General features: G+C 35.0%; 5 protein-coding genes across 9 annotated transcripts in view; 1 reads left to right on the forward strand and 4 right to left on the reverse strand.

Moving 5' to 3' along the window:
* LOC100176007 (pre-mRNA cleavage complex 2 protein Pcf11) overlaps nucleotides 1-3,226 on the reverse strand; it is a 14,610-nt gene extending 11,384 nt beyond the window's left edge. For 3 of the 4 annotated variants that reach the window (XM_018814745.2, XM_018814746.2, XM_009862553.3), the window contains exons 1-7: nucleotides 2,928-3,226; nucleotides 2,125-2,244; nucleotides 1,731-1,922; nucleotides 1,359-1,421; nucleotides 775-927; nucleotides 388-454; nucleotides 265-305 (exon numbers count right to left, since the gene is read on the reverse strand). In XM_018814745.2, the coding sequence (XP_018670290.1) occupies nucleotides 265-305; nucleotides 388-454; nucleotides 775-927; nucleotides 1,359-1,421; nucleotides 1,731-1,922; nucleotides 2,125-2,244; nucleotides 2,928-3,077 (786 nt within the window). In that variant the 5' untranslated portion in view covers nucleotides 3,078-3,226. The remainder of the gene's footprint in view (nucleotides 1-264; nucleotides 306-387; nucleotides 455-774; nucleotides 928-1,358; nucleotides 1,422-1,730; nucleotides 1,923-2,124; nucleotides 2,245-2,927) is intronic. The other variant, XM_018814743.2, reaches the window with a different exon arrangement.
* Nucleotides 3,227-3,328: 102 nt separating this feature from the next.
* LOC100180032 (MIT domain-containing protein 1-like) lies at nucleotides 3,329-4,556 on the forward strand. Its single transcript, XM_002131152.5, has 3 exons — nucleotides 3,329-3,563; nucleotides 3,723-3,961; nucleotides 4,022-4,556. Exons 1-3 carry the CDS (start codon nucleotides 3,410-3,412, stop codon nucleotides 4,376-4,378), a joined length of 750 nt encoding a protein of 249 aa, XP_002131188.1. The 5' UTR covers nucleotides 3,329-3,409; the 3' UTR covers nucleotides 4,379-4,556.
* On the reverse strand, nucleotides 4,458-11,264 carry LOC100182371 (myotubularin-related protein 2-like). Its single transcript, XM_002131059.5, has 12 exons — nucleotides 11,019-11,264; nucleotides 9,850-10,041; nucleotides 9,117-9,344; nucleotides 8,635-8,799; nucleotides 8,262-8,366; nucleotides 7,688-7,846; nucleotides 6,151-6,342; nucleotides 5,823-5,981; nucleotides 5,479-5,619; nucleotides 5,293-5,406; nucleotides 4,925-5,104; nucleotides 4,458-4,846 (listed from the first exon to the last, which is right to left on the reverse strand). Exons 1-12 carry the CDS (start codon nucleotides 11,079-11,081, stop codon nucleotides 4,688-4,690), a joined length of 1,857 nt encoding a protein of 618 aa, XP_002131095.1. The 5' UTR covers nucleotides 11,082-11,264; the 3' UTR covers nucleotides 4,458-4,687.
* Nucleotides 11,265-11,571: 307 nt separating this feature from the next.
* LOC101243110 lies at nucleotides 11,572-13,464 on the reverse strand. The gene is made up of 3 exons (XM_004226832.3): nucleotides 12,804-13,464; nucleotides 12,207-12,368; nucleotides 11,572-11,963 (listed from the first exon to the last, which is right to left on the reverse strand). Exons 1-3 carry the CDS (start codon nucleotides 12,836-12,838, stop codon nucleotides 11,807-11,809), a joined length of 354 nt encoding a protein of 117 aa, XP_004226880.2. The 5' UTR covers nucleotides 12,839-13,464; the 3' UTR covers nucleotides 11,572-11,806.
* A 1,173-nt stretch (nucleotides 13,465-14,637) lies between these two features.
* LOC104266431 overlaps nucleotides 14,638-18,876 on the reverse strand; it is an 11,955-nt gene continuing 7,716 nt past the window's right edge. For both annotated transcript variants that reach the window (XM_018814755.2, XM_026837680.1), the window contains exons 17-20: nucleotides 17,313-17,422; nucleotides 16,806-16,927; nucleotides 16,363-16,511; nucleotides 14,638-16,118 (exon numbers count right to left, since the gene is read on the reverse strand). In XM_018814755.2, coding sequence (XP_018670300.1) covers nucleotides 15,942-16,118; nucleotides 16,363-16,511; nucleotides 16,806-16,927; nucleotides 17,313-17,422 — 558 coding nt within the window. In that variant the 3' untranslated portion in view covers nucleotides 14,638-15,941. The remainder of the gene's footprint in view (nucleotides 16,119-16,362; nucleotides 16,512-16,805; nucleotides 16,928-17,312; nucleotides 17,423-18,876) is intronic.

Here is an 18,876-nt window from a genome sequence, read left to right on the forward strand (position 1 = left end):
TCCTTGGCTATAGAATGTTCCTTTGGTGCCTGTAGAAATTCAGAACTTTAACAATCTATAAAGGTAGTGTTTCATGCAATAGTACTATGTAGTTAAACAACTGTTGTTTAACTGTTTAACAACATAAATAGTTTTAATGGTTAAGGTATTTAATTTGTACTTGTACAACTTTAATTTAGTTTTGTAATTTCATCTCTTTAAGGATCATACAAAATAAAGTAGGCATAAATATAACAAGGCTGCTACATAGGTAACTACACTTACTGTTTGCATTGGTTTATTCTTCACAGTGACACGCAAGGAACCTGCAAAATAATAACATGTTTTTTAATAACACACTGAAAATATGTGGAAAAAGAGTGGTGAATCATAGCATCACATACTTACCAACAGGAATTTTAGGAGCTGGATTTTGTTTAATTCTTGGGTCTCTTGATGTTGGAACTTTTTCACTCTGTAAAAAAGTAGTTGTTACTTAAATACCCAATCTGTGTTAAATTTTGACACTAAACATTAATTGAGGTAATAGAAATAGCCACAGCTAGAAGTAATGATCAATATGTTATGTTCAGACTTTTGGCTCTTCCGGCAAAAAATGTGGCTGACCGACGTTTCGACATCCTATTCAAATCGTCTTTATCAGGGTGAAATGACATTCAATGAAAAGTGAAAAATGTTAGGAAAAAAAATAACACACTAAAACACAGCGGTTTGAACGAAAATTATGTTTAGATTCAAAAAATGTTATGCTTTGATTCAGAAACCAATGTTTACTTTTATTGATTGGCTTTGCATCTCTTTTTGCTTTGCTTCAAGTTCTTGTTTGGTTTGTTCCAATTCAAGCATCAGTTTTCGCTGCTGGAGGTCAAGAAGTTCCTTCTGCTGTCGGATCATTTGCTCCTTGATCTTATCAACATCATTTACCTGCTGCAAACAGTTTGTCATTCAAGTATATAGGTGTGGTAAAAAGGCTTTGCATGAAAACCATAGAGATAAACACATGGATTTGTATGCCAATTATTTGTTAGGTGCAGACCTATAATTAGTTGCATATGGCAAATGGTCTGTTACATTAGGAACAAAATTAGAATGAATTAATCATCCTTTATGGGTTTTATAGTTTATCGGTGTAGTTTTTAAAAAAATGTTTTGAAAGGCCAGTGATTATGTTTTAAAGGTGGAGTGCAGCACTTATGCAAATGCTAAATGGTATTTATTCTGAAGGACTGTTTAACTAAAACCAAATGGTTTATGTACCTATCAATTAGCATTGTTCTGTAATAATTAGATAAAAGTTACTACGTACATAATTAATTATGGAATTACATTCATTGTTTATCTAGTATTTGATATTATACCTTTGATTGAGATGGTTTTGAAACAACTGGTGTGACTTGTGGTTTAACAACTGGTGTATCATTCTGTAAGAAAATAAATCAATTAAAAGGAGCTTAATGGAGATTCAGTCTTATACCAATTAAGTACAATTATACTACTGACAACAACATATTCATTTAGTTAATATTTACAGTAATATATTTGAGATTTCATTAGGTTTTGAACAGACTTTATATAAGATTTCAATTAAATCTATACAAAAAAATAAGCCTTTTTTGTTCGAAAAATATAAAATCATTTAAATACAATTTAAAAAAAAACAGCGATCATAATTTTTTAATCTAAGATATTGCTTTATTAAAGACTGCTTAACAGATCTAGCTTGTACGTACTCGTTTTATAAACTTTGGGTTAACATGTATGTTGGTAGATGCATCTTGAAGGTGGGCAGGTAAAGGCTTCACTGGCCAGTTTGGATCAATACCCTGTATCTTTACATCAAGGGCATGTAATCTCTTGAGAGGAAAGTATTCGTCCCATGTTGTTCGCAACTTATAAAGACTCATTTTTTGCTTCTCGTTTCCCTAAAGAACAATCATTCTCAGATTTTTGATTGCAGAAAATGAAAAGTCTATTTTGAGTTAAATGCATTGGACATATATTCTGCATTATAGAACCTGTATTTTTTTATATCACTGCTCTTATATTCATAATGTAATAGGAGCAAAAAAAGAACAAAGAAATATTTTTCGCCTAATAGGAAGTGGTGAAAAATTCTTCACTTACAGTCATGAATGCTTGACGGAAGGTATTGACAATGTTCTTCGCAAAGAGCGGAGTGTAGTTCTCTCCCACATTCTTTACAATGGAATCAAGTAGATAGAGAATTGGTAGTTTCTCCGATGCCTGCTTGTGAACGGTTTGATAGTAACAACGAGAGATGGACGCACAAGAGCGTGGCCATCCAGTTCATTACGTTGTTCGTACAAAATAATGCAAGCACATCAAGTATATGAAGCATTACAAATGTAAGATTTTATTTAATATTTCAAAATTTGTAAGTATAAGTGGTGGTAGGAGATTTCTAACCAACTAAATACAACGCAAAACAACGGTAGTGCAAGGCAGCACCTTCGGGAATCTTGTAATATTGTAACCAAAATGCTAGCAGCATACAGGTCCTTAGACCTTTATTCATTCTTTTGCTGATTTTCAATGCATATAGTTCTTGTTTTGGAGTTTTACAGCAAATACAATTGACCGCAATCTTCTTGGTCAATCTTTTGCTGAATGATATTCAGTTTGCTGCGAAATCCATTTCGCAACTATCTACTTTTTGCTCAGAAATTACCTTTCTAACTGTTGCAAGCTTTTTTGACAGGCAAGACTCAAAGTTGGCGTAAAACGAAAACAAATACCACGAAAATTGGAAAAGAATATTGTACTTTTCGCGAAACAACCATTAGTAATCAAATATAAAAATACAAAAACACTGTAAAATAAATATATTATGTAACTATACTTAGCAATTTACTCAAATGCATACGCAAATTATATACCATAAAGCAATATTAAAATAACCAATTAACCTTATACAACTGGGCCTCTATAACTTTGACGACACTCTCAGCATGGGCTTTGTTTTCTTCGGCCAGGATGGTTAGCATGTTGATATGTGGCTTGGAATTGAAGGTTAAATCTTGCAATGACGACGAATATTCTTCAATAACGTCGTCCATATTGAAACTGGACCGCGGGCACTTTTATTGACGAAAAAGGGCCTTGGTCCACGAAAACTAACAAAATTATAGACTACTCATGCACATTCTACCGCTGGAAAACATAAGCATTATAAATTAATAACTTAACTTCATAAATTCGAACGTTAAAGTACGAAAAACACAGCATGACGACACAATACTGTCACCAGCGAACAAAGCAGTAAGCAATGAAAAACGATGCTGGTCATGTGACTTTAGTCTCGACGCAGCCGTTGTCATTTGACGTCATATCCTGAATCTCAATTTTGTTTTTAACCCTTCAATGTTCAATCCGTCGAAATTAAAAGCGTATGGCGGACAAAGAATACGATGGTTCAGCTGGTATTGAAGCCTCCGCTGCAAAAATATTAACGAGAGCAATTACACTGGAAAAGGAGGCACGACTACAGGCGGCGTTAATTTGTTACCAAGAAGGAATCGATTTGTTGTTTGATGCACTGAAAGGTACGTGTACAGGAATTACTAATTGGTCAAGGTAAATAAATAAATGTAAAAGTAAAGGCTATCTGGTAAATATTTTATAGCAGAAAGACAAGTTATATGTCTCGTCTAAAGTTTTATTGGGTTTGAAACCATTAAATTATATTCCATTTTATTTTATAGGCTGTAAAGACAGTGCTAAAAAGAAGCACTTTCGAGACAAACTAGAAGAGTATATGACAAGGGCTGAACAGGTAAAGACTCGTGTAAACCACCTTAAAGCTGCTGGGAAATATCATGACCAAACAAAGATTGAAGAGAATTCTACCGGACATAGTTATGCGTCTTTATTTCAACCATATTTCGATGAGTTTGTTCGAGAAGTATGGGTTGAAGATGCATATATAAGAAGCTATCATCAGGTTCGCTATTTTGTGCAATCACTTTTTAAATTACTATAGTCTAAATACTTTATGTTGCAGGTTAACAATTTTCTAAGGTTTTGTGAGTTCGTTGTGACAAGGTGCAAAAATGTCAGAGCTATTCACCTAAAAACTACACATGATGACTATGGAAATCAAGACCAACAGATATCCAATTTAGAAAGCATTAGGGCCAGTCTCAAATCCCGTGAAATAAAACTAGTAATTATGTTTTCTTCCTCCCTGCATGACAGGGAAATTCGGTTGGATACCGGATGGATCTTGAAAATAGGCCGTGGTCTTGATTACTTTAAAAAAGCCGAAAAATTTTCATTAGGGTTCTTCGATATGGATATGCGGCCCTGCCATTCTACCACTGTGGATGTTTTTCATTCAAATCACACTCGAGAAAGATAGCACTTGAAACAATACTGTACAGTCCAAACAAAATTTAAACACTGTCCCAATCCCTCAAAATCAAATGGTTACATACATACATCATTTAATTTTGAGCCTTCAGTAAAATAACAAGTATCACTTTAATTAATGACCACCAAGCAAACACATGGCTGCTGTGCAAAGCTACAGTTTTAAACATACATAATTCTGAACATATGATTATAAAAAGATCAACATTTAAAGAACAATACACACTCTCTAATAAAGATGAACAGTTAGGACAAATACTATGGAAACATTTGTTAAATATTGCGTGCATAAGCATTACTAAACAGCCAAAGGCTCTGCATCTGAATGAACAGTTAGTTTTGGTCCGCCCGAAGGGGAAAGCTGTTTTGCTGCGAGCTGCCGTTCCAAATCTTCAACCTTTTTCTTCAGATAGTCACGAATTTTTAACAATTCCTTGTGTCGTTCTTGAATAGGCTCCTGTAATGTTAAAGTTTTAATTATGCATAATTCATTACCATACAACACAATTCTGTACATTCACAACCAACTGCAAACCTGAGATTTCATTTTTGGGTTCCACCTGGCATAATTATTTGACCAAAAATCAAGATGCCTTACAGCTGGGACAGGAAGAAGTACATGATTCTGGTAGGCTGACACATATAGTGCATTAAGATATTCTTCCTTCCTTTTATGGACTAATGACCACAGAGACTTTGTTCTCTTCTTTACTTCCTGGAGTATAACAATGTAGCAAATTATTATATTTTAGAAACAAAATTGTTAATCATGTTATAGAAGTGTACTACTGTATTTCTGTACTATCTTTTTTTATGCAATTTATTAAAATCAGGCAATAAAGTATTATTTAAGTGCCTTTTTAATTAGCAATCAGCGGATATCTTGTATATAAACGGCAATACCTCCTTTCTTCTTTCACGGTCACAGTTATAAAGAAATGTTCCAAACAGACACGAATATAGATGCTCCAGGATTAAAATAAGCAGATATTCATTGAATTCAAATGCAGTAGGAAACTGACAATAAATCGAGTGTTAAACACAGCGGTTTTAGGTAAATTTTTAAAACTACAAGCAAACCTAGCATACCTGTTGTGTCATTTGCCACACACAGTCAATAAACTGTAAAAACACAGGAGATCTTTCTGAATCCGAATGGTTTTTATCTCCGTGGCCGATTCTTTGCTGGAACTTGTGTCCAAAACTTAACCATTCTTTTTCAATGAGCACCTAAATTATTAGTAGTGGGGTTAGTTATATTATTTCGAAAACCTAATGATAAAAAAATGCAAAAAAAGAAAAATGGAAACACTTTCCAATTCAAAGGTACAAAACTTACAATAAAACCTTCAAAAACCTAATGATACAAAACTGCAAAAAAATGGAACGCTTTATAATTTCCATTTAAACTTTTTAAAAGGTACAAAACTTACAATAAAGCCATCCAGTGTTCTATAGTATGAGTCCAGCATGATCATACTCAATGAAGTTAACTGTGCAGTTCGATCCCAGCCGTCACTGCAATGTACAAGAACTGATGACTTTCCACTTTCAACTCGATCTGCAATACGTGTAGCTGCTGCTAAAATCACCTGAAAAATGACATAAGTTTTATCAAATCTTCGAATAGAACAGCCAAAATCAAATTACAAAACAATAAAAAAAGGAAACATGTTTAATATACATAAATAATTTAGTAAAAATCGGGATGGACAACTAGCCTACTCAGATCAATTGACAAAGGGAAAATTACTGTCATGCCTTTGTATGGTGCAGCCATTGGGTTTGTTCCAAGTTGGACAACCAGTGTTTATCTTCGTTAGGATTTTGTGCAAAACAAGTATCTTGGAGTTTCCTTAGTGATTCTCTCATAACATGGATGTTATGCACATCGCAGAATATAAGCTCAGAAGTTGTGTACGCTTCTGATTTTTCATAGCCACCGCCACGAGCCTGGTAAAAGTATAAATAACATAACAGTCAGCTAAAGTGTAAAAGTAGCACTTTTACAGCAATTAAATGCAACGCTGAAGTTAAACTGTTCTTTACCTAGAAAATTATAGTAAAACAGCTAGGCAATGGGTTATACACACACAACTTATACTCTTAGGCTATCTTATTACAACAACAAAAATTACTTACATTGATATAAATAATGAATAGTAATATAATATGATTATTTTAAGATGAAGTTTGCATATTACTGCATTTGTTCATGTAACAACTACAAAGATTAAATCAATTTTAATTGTTTTTGAATTGGATCCAACATCTAAGTATATAGTAATTAGTAGCACATGACTTTATTTGGATGTAGCTCTAATCCTAACTAAAGAAGGAGTCATTCCTGCTTTAGTTTAAAAATAAACAAACAACTGTGATGTCATAAATGATGGAATGAAGCATTGCTGTAATGTAAGAATAGAATAAACAACTTGTCGCACAAACCTAAGCGTTTACAGCTAGTAAGTGATGGCATGGTATTCTTTCTGTTTATGAATAGAAGTGACATAAAAGGCTGTTTCAGCAAATTTTAACACAATGGTCTTGTTAAGTTTGCTGATTTTTACAGCATACACACAAAGAGTTCTCCTGTGTTATTTTCACATATGAGAAAAAAAAACAAGGTGATTGACTCAATGCATGAAATTAAATTTGCCCGTTTAAGCTCATAATTACAGTCATAGTTAAAACTCATAAAAAACACATGCGATCTGCATTTTGTAAGAATGCTAAAATTAACGTTGGGAAAATCACTATTTAAAGTTTTAAACTTAACACAACAGATATGAAAATGATGCATGTCTCGACTCTCGAACAGTGCCCTGCAACGCGTCACGATCCATGCTATAACTCAGCATTGGGCAAAGTTAATCACATGTCCATAATTAGTTCAAAATATGGCTGATTTCAAAACATTTTAATGGATAGGTTTACCCACTACAGTTTTAAATGGGTATAACCACTATGAATAATTAAATAGATTATAAATATGAGATACACAGGGGCCAATGGGAAAACATGATGCACTAAAAGACCATTGTTTTACATTACCATACATGCATACTGTAAAGTATTATATTTCAGATGTTACATCTGCCATTTGGTAAGACTGTATTAGGAAATAAGAACCAGACATTCCATGATGAAGTCTTGCCGAATGGCAGAAAATGTCGGAAACACATTTTGTTTCAAACCAGATTAGCCGCTAAAAGAATATTTACATTATGCATGGTAGCAGAAGTAACAGAACACTTAAACTTCTGCATTCTAATTGAGAATTTTTCATTTCCCTTACCACATTAGCAACAGCATTGGCCTGAGGTCTTGCATCGAATATAAGTAGTTTATGAGCATGAGGGTTTGCTTCAAGGATAAGATGGACATAACGTTCGTCATCTCTGCTTCGTTTGTTACCGATGCCCACTAGTGGCTGAGAGCACCTCGTAATTGTCGCCTAAAACATTTTGAGATTTGATCATGTTTTTCTTTTATTTTATGAAAATATTTATTTAGTCCTATAGGCATAATGTTAGAGGTATTGCCGGTAATATAACATTTGATGCAGCCATACCTGGTTGAGGTTTGACAATAACATCATAATATGTTTTAGAAGCTCAGTTTTAATTGTAAACCAGCTTTTCCCATACTATGTGCCTAAACCAACAAGCAGAGCCAAAGTATATTGTATTTGCCGCAAACTAACGTGATGCCCATGGAAGAGGCCTCGTCATACTTTGCGAGAATACTTTGAATTTATCATTAGGCTTAAAATAATAAATACCAATTTGAAAATTAGAGCCATTTTTTTTTTTTTAGGTACATCAATTTATGGGATTATTCATATAAAACATAAAAACGAGATCTCTTACTTGACTTTCAGGGTGTATCCACGATAACACAGGGATTCTGCTTCTACTTCGGAACTGGGAAACTTGTTTCAAATCATCATCAGAGGCGGGAGATGGGACAACCAACTGTGATTGTAATTTAAAAGCGTAATTGTATTCAGCAGCACAACAAGGGGGATATGGCCGATATGGGTCACCACCCCACTTTTTTAAAAATATATAAAAAAATCACAGATTCACAAGCATGACTTGTGTGAAACTGCACACATGTGTTGTAACGACTGTATTTGCCTGCCATGCGATAAAAATAAGTTACATTTGTTTATATCCTTTAGTTGGTCATTTTACTATACCTTTAAGTTCTATCCCAAATTACAATTGGCGTAATACTTACAAGTTGTGGATATGTGTCACAGAGCTCGTATTTGCTGTTAGCTTTAGTGAATCTCCAGCCTTCAACAGGTAAACCCTGTCTGTGGTATTCAGCTTTTGCGCTGTACATCATCCAACCATTGGCTTCCTCAGGATATTCCTCTTTGTAGATGTAAGCAAAAAATGGCTGAAAAAGGCCATAAAACTTACATAAAGAAACGTCACTGAAGCAAATACTGTAAAACCAATAATAAAATGTAATAATGTTTTAGCGGCTCGTCTGGTATAAAAACGTAGTGTACTTTCGACGTTTCGTCTGCAACACTTTTTTAGGAAAATCTATACCAGATGAGCCGTTAAAAGATTTTACATTACTGCCTGGTAGCAGAAGTAACAGAATATATAGTGTGATAATTGAGTTATATTGCCCATTGACTGCATACCCAACATTAAAGAACAGTGTTCACAAAAAAGTTAACTAGTATAAAAACTTAACCTAATTACCATTTTATTAGAAACTGGAAAACAGAGTTCTTGTAGCTTTTCATAGACCATTCTCCGCTGTCTGCTTTCTTGTCGCATAACGAACCGTAGCACTCTCATATCTTTGCAACCAACTTCAAGACCATAAGGATTTCTGCCATCAGTGGCACGTGATGCAGTAGTGGCTCCTCCCACTTTTTCTACTCGACTGATCGTACATAAAGGGACTTCCACCACAAAGCTAGTTTCCTGGCAGGAAATAAAAATGATTAGACAGGATAACCACTTTGCACATGAAAATTAAAACCACTGAAATTGGAATCTGACCCCGATCTGGTGCTCATAGAGTTCAATTCTTGATTAAAGAAATACAGTAAGGATCTGGGGTTAGGAAAACGTAACAGACAAAAATCAAATCCAACCAATTATAATAAAAGAGAAATATTTCGCCTAAATGGCATTGTCGGTCTTTTTTTAAATAGAATAGGAGACTGCAAAGTTTAGATTGCAATTAATGGTTGAAATTTCTAATATAGCCTACTAATGGAAAAAATAGGATCATTTAAAAAATATCTAAATCAATTTCAACTTACATTTGTGGAAATTAATAAACACAAAATTTGCTAACAATTTAGTTTTGCTAATATAGCCTAGTAAGTCTACTATAGGCAAAAATTGGAAAAATAAAAAATACCTAAATCAATAAACATAACATGTTTATGCACTCTTAAATAAGCTTAAAGCGTTATCTTACCTTTTCTGGCATTGAAGGTTTGGAGAAATGGAGTTTATAGTTGGTGATTATTAGTTGGCCAGAGATGGCACCCATGTATGGACATAGATATGTGACATCTTTGAGCAAAGCAATATAAACTTGTTCTCCTGGAACTAGAGGTTCCATATCTGATCTTGCTGCGTTACTAACGTTTGTCTCAACTATTTCATTCTGCAAGGGAATAAAAGTGTATTGCTTGTTAGGTTGATATGCTGATTCATTTACAAACGAACTTGTAACCAGGGCATGTGAGTTCATTTAGGGACTGTTACTGAGGTGAACCTGTACAGAACACATACTGTGTGACAAGGGTACAATTAAGTCAAATGAGTTTGCTAAAAATTGCTATATATTATGAACAATATAAACTGGCCGCAAAAAATTGCTAAATCACTTCACCAAATTACAAATTAACTCCACTTGTTACTAATAGAATAAATCAATACAGTTAATTGTAACCTTCACCCTTGTAACACCACTACTATATCATTCCAATATTTGAAAACACAAACTAATGTATCAGTGTATTAGCGTCCATATATAATAGCCTATTGGTTGTTTATATATACATTATATTAAAGGGGGATATGAATCATACACCGAGTTGTTGGGCAACACTAAACATACAGAGGTGGCCAATGATTTATAACCATTTAAATATAGTTTCTGCATCCCTTTATAAAACACCAGACGCTGTTATCGCTACAAAATGTAAATTATTGTATTAATTTGGATGGGAATTGGAGTGGGCTTTAGTTTAAATTGAATGAGGTGGTATCAACTGATGTTATTTGTCAGGAAATCTATGATTAATAAAGCTGTCATTTGCATTTTGTCACATACTTGTTATTTTCATAATAAAGGGGTGTGTAACGTGTGTTGATCGTATCAATGCATGCATAACAAATAATGTCGAAACATTTGTTTGTATACAGAGAATGCAGGTTAGACAGCCTATTATCTATATCGCTAGTATCCATTATGTAGACATATATATTTCTCCATGTTTTATGTATATCATCTATACCTGATACTGTAGGGTTAAGCTTATTAATACGTATTTCATTACCATAGCTATTGTGTCAGGCGTAAGCATAGTAGTAAACATAGGCGAAGGTACAGAACACAACAATCAAGTTATAACTAACCTTCGGAACTTCTTGGCCGTTTTTACTGCTGTCCATTATTTTAAGTTCAATTCTTTCAATCATCAATTGAAATAAATAAAGAAAATAAGATTTAACACAGAAAAATTAGATTCATTTCACAACAACTTTTTATGCTTCATACAAAATCAAGGTTTAGTAACAGAATATATACGTAAGCGTCACAGTTTTATGGCTATTAATATCTTTCTCAAGCGAGTCAACTGTATGGGTCTAATACAAATTTCGGCACAGACACGGGCATGGCCAAAAATAAAACTAGAACACTATCTTCATTCAGCAGACTCCCGCTTAACTCCCCTTAAAAAATCACCTTATCTTCATAACGATTGAGTACGCAGAACTTTTCTCGGCTTCTCAATAAAATTTATCCCAAAAAATCAGAAATCCTCAACTTTAAATATTTCGGATTTAACTATGTCTTGTCTAGTAAACTGAACTTGATCTAATATCATGGCTGCAACAGTTTTGAGACTAGAAATGCGGCTATAGGCTTTATGGTCTCGATCGCGCACTCTGTATAGTTTTGCAAAAATTTCTTCCGTGTGGGGTTTATTAGGTAGTTAAAAATCGTTAACAAATCAATTATAATTTCAAATTAGTATAAAAGCATCTGCATACCACATAAAACATGCAATAAAACTGTGTTATAGAGCGCGGATATTGATAACCAATATATGAGACCCAAGCTGAGATGTACGTAGGCCACATTTGTACAACGTTGTAAATGTAAAACGAACAAGTTTGTGCATACACCATCTCCAATAACATCATTCAGTCACATTTCTCCCACGGCTGCAATCCGCGTTGCATCCTTTAAGAAAGGTCCACGGACATTTACCGAATTGTCTTCTAAAGTAAACAAACCAATGCAACGTGTGAATAAGAAAACAGAGAAATGAAAACACAGTGGCCGCCCCGAGAACTCTGAAACGGTTAATGAAGTTAAACAGAATTAAATATACGAAAGATTGAAAGATATATATATTTGCCCAGTAGATCACCATCAACAACGGTATTCTTATTAAGCCAGTGGTCCCCGTGATTTGTGTAAAATATCAGCCATAAATTACAAAAAAAATCCACTGACAAATTACCCAATAAGTGACGCAAATAACTCTATAAAACTGACGACTACGTTGTATGGAATGAAATTTCGACATAACTTACTGTGTCATGTCGCTCACGGCGAAAGAAGCAGTAATCGATCCTGCCACTAAAAAGAACAAGCTGACGACTACGTTGTATGGAATCCCAAACACCGGTTGCCTGAATACTTTCATCCATTGAACTTTACCGTCCAAGCCACAGAACAGAATAACAAATAGGATTCTGCAAACAAATTAAAAAATAAGATTTTTTGGCCAAATTGTTATATAGCATAGGGTTGGGTAAAATAAGACGCACTTTCTTCTCCAATTTTGTAGTAAACAAAGCATATTTACAGAATTATAAACGTAGCTCCGCGACTTTAAAGAGAGAATATTGTTCAAAATAAGACAATGAAATATGATATTAAGGTGCTAACGGTATCTAATTTTATTCACATTACTGTATAGTAGGGTGGAGGAAGATGGGACACCTTTAGCTCATATTGTTAAAAATCTTGATCGTGTTTTAAACAATTAACAACGGTCTATAGAAGTTGTGAGGATACGGTTTTATCATTTTTGAATGTTCTTTGTTTACTACTAAATGGGACAAAAAATAGAATGAAAATGTTTCCCATCTTCCCCCACCCTACTATATAAATATTAAACCGCTTACGTAGTTAGTGCCCACGAAGCCACGAAAGCAAACATCGGGAAGCCAAGAGGACAGGGAACCTGTAATCTGGTCCTGCCCTGGTCCAGACTGTTAACAACACCCAGGATAAGAGGGAAGCAATCACCTCGACAATGAACAAAACCCCTTCAAATGATTTCACAAAATTCATGAATGTTCTGCGGCTGTACGAAAATGTCGGCTCGTTGCTGACGTAGGTCGGTGGGGACGTCATTGTTCCGCCTGGTTTACGCTTAGGCAAGCTAGCATAAGGCTCGGGAGGCGGAGGACGGGTCTTGACAATGGGATTCTGTTTTACAATTTCTGATTGGCTTGGCTGTTCAGGTTTCTGATTGGTCGGAACTTTTTCAAACTGCACTGGTTTCGGGTCAATGGTTTTTGATGCATCTTCTATTTCCAAAGAAACGTTATCTAAGCCGGTCCTAATAGGAACTTCATAAACATCATTAACTGATTCTTGGGAATCATTTTTCGGCTCCTCTACTTCGTCCTGAGGCTTAACTTCGTTTTCCTTGTCTTGGTCGCTCATGCTGGTTAAATATTTATACGACCGTGGTCTTGCACAAACAGTAGTAAAGCGAATACGTTATTGCAAGTTTTACATACCTTATAAAACTCTAGCATTCCCTATACCAGTCTGTACCGTGAATATTGTTGCTTTTATAGGCATACCAGAATTTTAAATAAAAATCGTCGCATTTCTACAAATTTTCTAAGGCGCAGAATTGTTCATACACCGCCCGAACTAAAATTGTCAAAACACAAAGCGGTAAAACTGCCACAGGCGTCTTGAATAACAGAACGCACTTCTGCCGTCAAGTATATTAATATAAAGCTAAATCAAAATTAGCAGAAATTCTTACACCGTTATGAAATCAGTGTAAGTTCTCTCATTTGCTGTATACCTCGCCGCGGGCACTATACGTCTGTAAACAGCCGGTTTATCTCATACGACATGTGACGAACATAACTAAGAAAAACACAACGAATTAACTTTCCAGATTACACTGAACACACAAAATCAACAGACTGTCATCTCGGACAAATACATCTTTTCCATTAAAAGCAAACCTAACAAATGAATACAAATAAATACAACGGTTACTACTACGTTACTTTAAATCCTAAACCTCAAAATCTAGGTACTACTTACAAGTACAGCGCTAATTATAAAACTTTCTGGAACAAATACATTTTTTATAGTTAAAACAAACCTGACAACAACACTCCAGCGGTTACTATTACTTTGTATCTCCCTAAAAGCTAAGTACTACGCTTAATTACAAGTAAAAGCGCCTATTGAAACAGTATACCACACTATTCCAAACAGCCTCGCGCAATTAATGTTTCGAGGACGCCTGTTATATGGATCGCAGTGAAGCGCTAATTGGCGTGAACGCAACTTAGTCCTTGGGGACAAATATGCGACGACGTCATGAGCCATAAAAGCTAAACTGTTTTTAAATCGGCGAATACAGATTTACTGCAATAATTAGACTGTTTAACATGGCGGTTGTCAATACTTTGATTCTATACCTTACGAATTCGTATAACAAAGCTGTTTATGCTGGCCTGCGAATGACGTATACCTATTTTGTAGCCAGCAGCTGCTGCCATTTGTCATAAAAATGAGTGACTTGGTATAACTAAAGCTTTTTATCATGTCTGCAGTCGGATGTATAAACTCCTATACTGTGATTTCGGTTTCAAAATATAATAATAAATACCCTGGCGTATATGTCTCATTGCATCCGCTGTTCACATGTGTGAATTTAGAGCACTGCTTTAACATCCTGTTATAGTTCATAAACAGATGTGAACATGTACATTTTATTCGGCATTAATGCAGCTTGAATGTATACACACGCGCAATTTAACAAGCAACATAAACAGAACAACTTTAACACAATAAAGCACTGTCTACTACCAATGCAAAAAAAAATTCTGTGCGGAAGAATTTCTAATTACCCCACAGCGTCTTTCGCCTTAGCGTATATGGTCATTATTATTAAACACGAAAACACAACAGAGCATTAGCAAGCAATTTACTATTGTGGAAAAGTTTTCCGTGTAATAGAACCGCTTTCAATAAACGTTGCACATAAAAAAGTTATTATAGTAGGGTGGGGTAGATGGGATAGTGTTTCATTCTATTCTCTCGTCTCATTTGGTAGTAAACAAAGAATATTTAAAGAATTATAAAACCGTAACCTCGCGACTAACCATATTGTTGTTAATTGTTTAAAACACGATCAGGATATTGGGATATTACGTGCTAAAGGTGTCCCAACTTCTCCCACCCTACTATATATTAACGTTTGCCCTATAAGTTAGTTTTTTCACATAAATAAGCTACATCGATTTTGAAAAGTAATTAATGTTATAACATACGATAATCATGAAACTGTGTAAAAAATATTGGAACTAAAATGAAAAAAAAAACTTTCTAAACGTGTAACGTGTAAACAGTGTACAGTACATCAAATATTGAGGCGTGTTTGGATAAACTCGAATGTTGATATAATGTTAATAATATTCTTCGATGGCACGTTTATCTTGTTTTGTTAGATACAGCGAAACGTTTACAATAATACTGTTCGGAAATGGTGATGCATGTATACCAGGGTGTGGAAAGATGGGATACCTTTTCATTCTATTTTCTCCTCCCATTTGGTAGTAAAGAAAGAACATTCAAAAAATTATCAATCGTATCCTCACGACTCCCGTGTTTGGATATTATGTGCTTAAGGTGTCCCGTCTTCCCCCATCCTACTATAATTCTAAGCGTGGAACTGATTAGAAAGATTTAAATGCATAAAACTAATATAAATGCAAGTGAAGGTTAAATAAGGACGCTGCTGTATCCGTTATAAAAAAAGCAATCACTACATACAGGGTTAATACGCGAGCAAGTAAACTTTAGCGTTAGGTTTGCCACAAGCTATGGCAGAACGGTCTTAAAGCATCTATAGTGCTGAACGTGAATCAAAATAAAAATTTTCAAATATAAACAAAACTTCTTTATTTACTTTGTACAATGGCATTGAACTATAACACGTATGATCCTGTACATAATAATAAGATTTCGCTTATAACAAAAGCAATACCTGGTTTACAATGCTAAACATTATTACTTGTGGAGACGGTACTGATAGCAGTACTTCTACGACGCCAAGATCGTAGTAGTCCCCGGTTGAAAGCGGACTTGAGACTGCTGGTGCTACTTGTGCGCCCTCTACCGGCAACGCCATGTTTCATACGGTGGACTTGGTACAGCCGTTTTAGGGCACGACAAACCTGCAGAAAAATAGGTTCAAAATTGGAAATTACTTTTCATTTTTAAGAATTCTTCAGAATAACGCGTATAACTATACTAGCGTACAGAACTTTCGTAATCGTTAAGAACATATTGGCATACATTTTACCAAATAAATGTAACTTGGTTTATCTTTGCGTGGTGGGGCACCGTTACCACGTATGTAACTTTGTGAGTGATTATTTTTTGTGTTGTTTAACTCATAATAGCACAATTTGCACCCACCTCGTCATTGAAGACACAATACACAAGAAAGATAGCAACACCTTGTATGGAGTTAAGTACAACGAATCCTATAGTAAGAGCAAAACTCTTGTAACCCAGCATTCCGCAAATCCATGGGATTCCGAGGACCGGTAGCAAGACGGCAGCTCCTGTAAAAGTAATGTATTGATAAAAGCAATGTACATATATGTCATCATAGTAGGTTGGTGAGGTGATCCATGTTTTTATTCTAATTTATTGTCACGTATTATTGTAAGCAAAAGAATATATACAGAAATATATAACCGCATCTTTGCGTTGTTAATTGTTAAAACACGACTAGAACAGATGGTATATCATGTGCTAACGATATTCATCTTACCTTATGGTACTACAATAACTTATTTACCATTTAAAAGTGGATTAAAATCGTTTTCAAACTGATTTAAAAACTAAATTCTTACCTTTAATTGCTGTTTTTATATCTGAAAGATAATTTGTTTCATCAAAGCTTGATACGGTGGCTGTCCTTGGTCTACCGACGGCAAAGTTTTGTGAATAAGTCTGGGATGACGATCTGGAAGGACTATAAGAATCGGTATTTTAACAACGCAGCAAATTTGACGAAATAGTATATATATATAGTATTGTGGGGTAAGATGAATACCGTTAGCAAGTAATATCCCATATATTTCCTAATCGTGTTTTTAACAATACAATCTTCCCGTTTCGTGAGTATACGGGTATATATTTTTGTAAATATTTATTGTTTACTACCAAGTGGGACGGAAAATGGGTTGGTGTCCCATTTCCCCACACCGTACTATAATATATAATTTATTATCTCTTTAAAAACGGCAACAAAAATCATGTTATTAAATAACGAATATGGGAATTAACAGCAAAAACCCCCGTTGTTAAAACACGATATGGCTAAAAAGTGTGGGAAAAGTCTTCACCAGGATACTTACAATCCTGTGACCTCGTTTCCATGCAGTTCCTGTGTGGATACGTCATCACTGTTACTTCTTCCGTATCTTATGGGCGGAGTTTTGAACTCGGTAACTTTGGCGGTTGGTACCTGGGAAAAAAATTAATTTATGCTTTACTTAACCGCGCCGTGCCAAAGTAGTTAGCGCCTATGCCTCTAACCCAGAGTTCAAAAAGTTTCATACAGTAATTCCTATGCGGGCAATAACTGTGTGAAACAGACCACCTGTGTTATATGACTTTTGTCGTTGCCCCAACGCAAGTACAAATACGCTAAATATCCATTTATACCTAACAATTCGTAAACTTATAGATATGGAATGAACTGAATAAATGCATGTATATAGCTTATATATTCTCGCATGGCGGGGCAACGGTAAACGAACTATAACACAAGTATACTCTGTTTCATACACCTCATGCCCGCTTACCAGTTACCGCATATATAACTCCATGAGTAATTATTTTATAAATTTTTGTTGTATATAGCTGGGTTTGAATTCAAACCCATAACATCGAAACATAATGTGGTATAAGCTTACTTGACTGGAAGGCTTTTGCTTCATCTGGTAGCCTTGTTTAACATGATGTTGAGCTCCAATGGCGTTTGTTGCCTTAAATGATTTCATTCCTTTTGTTCGTTCCGATAATTTGACCAGCACCTGAGATAAATTTCAGCTCATGAAAAAAAAGTAAGTGAAATGGGATATAAAACTGGTCATTCTTTTATATAGTAAGCTATATGGAAAAAGTAGACCAGCAGGGATATAAAAAATATCCAAATATCCTGAGCGTGTTTTAAACAATTTACAACGGCCTATGGGAGTTGTGAGGTTTGTTTACTATTAAACCGGACGAGGAAATACAATGAAATGGTATTCCCCGACCAAACGGAAGATTTGTATAGGCAGTAGCCAAGTTTGGTGAAATACCCGCTACGTTAAGTATACCTGAACCACTTTACATAGGATAACAATGTTAAACAAGATGACAGCAAGAGCGGGTGCAATGAAACTCCACGTCATACCGGATGTGACGTCAAGCCAGCAGGTAGCGTACTTTAAGCCTGAAAACATCAAAGTCAATTTTATTTTTGGAAATATTTTTTCCTATTTTACGAATCGCAATAACATAACCCTTATATGAATGAATGGATGTTACTTATTCAACCTCGTTATAACACGACAGTCATTATAAAACGGAGGTTCTGTTTTAAACACCTTGTATTCACTTGGAAGTTACCACAAATTAGTGAATAAAAGATTTTTTCAAAGATAATACATGGCTGACAATTTAAGATCACTATGGTAACAACGGCGAGCCTCGTACCCATGACCTCTGGACTATAGAACCAGGCACGCAAACCACTGCGCCAGCGCGTGGAACTGGAATGAATATGTCTTAATTGTAACCTTCTTTAGGGTTATAGGGCAGGGGTGGGTATGGTATCTGGCCTTCCTGGCAGGGTGGTGTAGTGGGTGGATTCCTTTGTACATAAACTTCGTTTGGAATCCCATAGCCTGCAGAAACTGCAACAATAATCAA

This window comes from Ciona intestinalis, chromosome 14 (assembly GCF_000224145.3).
Source record: "Ciona intestinalis chromosome 14, KH, whole genome shotgun sequence".
Classification (NCBI taxonomy): domain Eukaryota; kingdom Metazoa; phylum Chordata; class Ascidiacea; order Phlebobranchia; family Cionidae; genus Ciona; species Ciona intestinalis.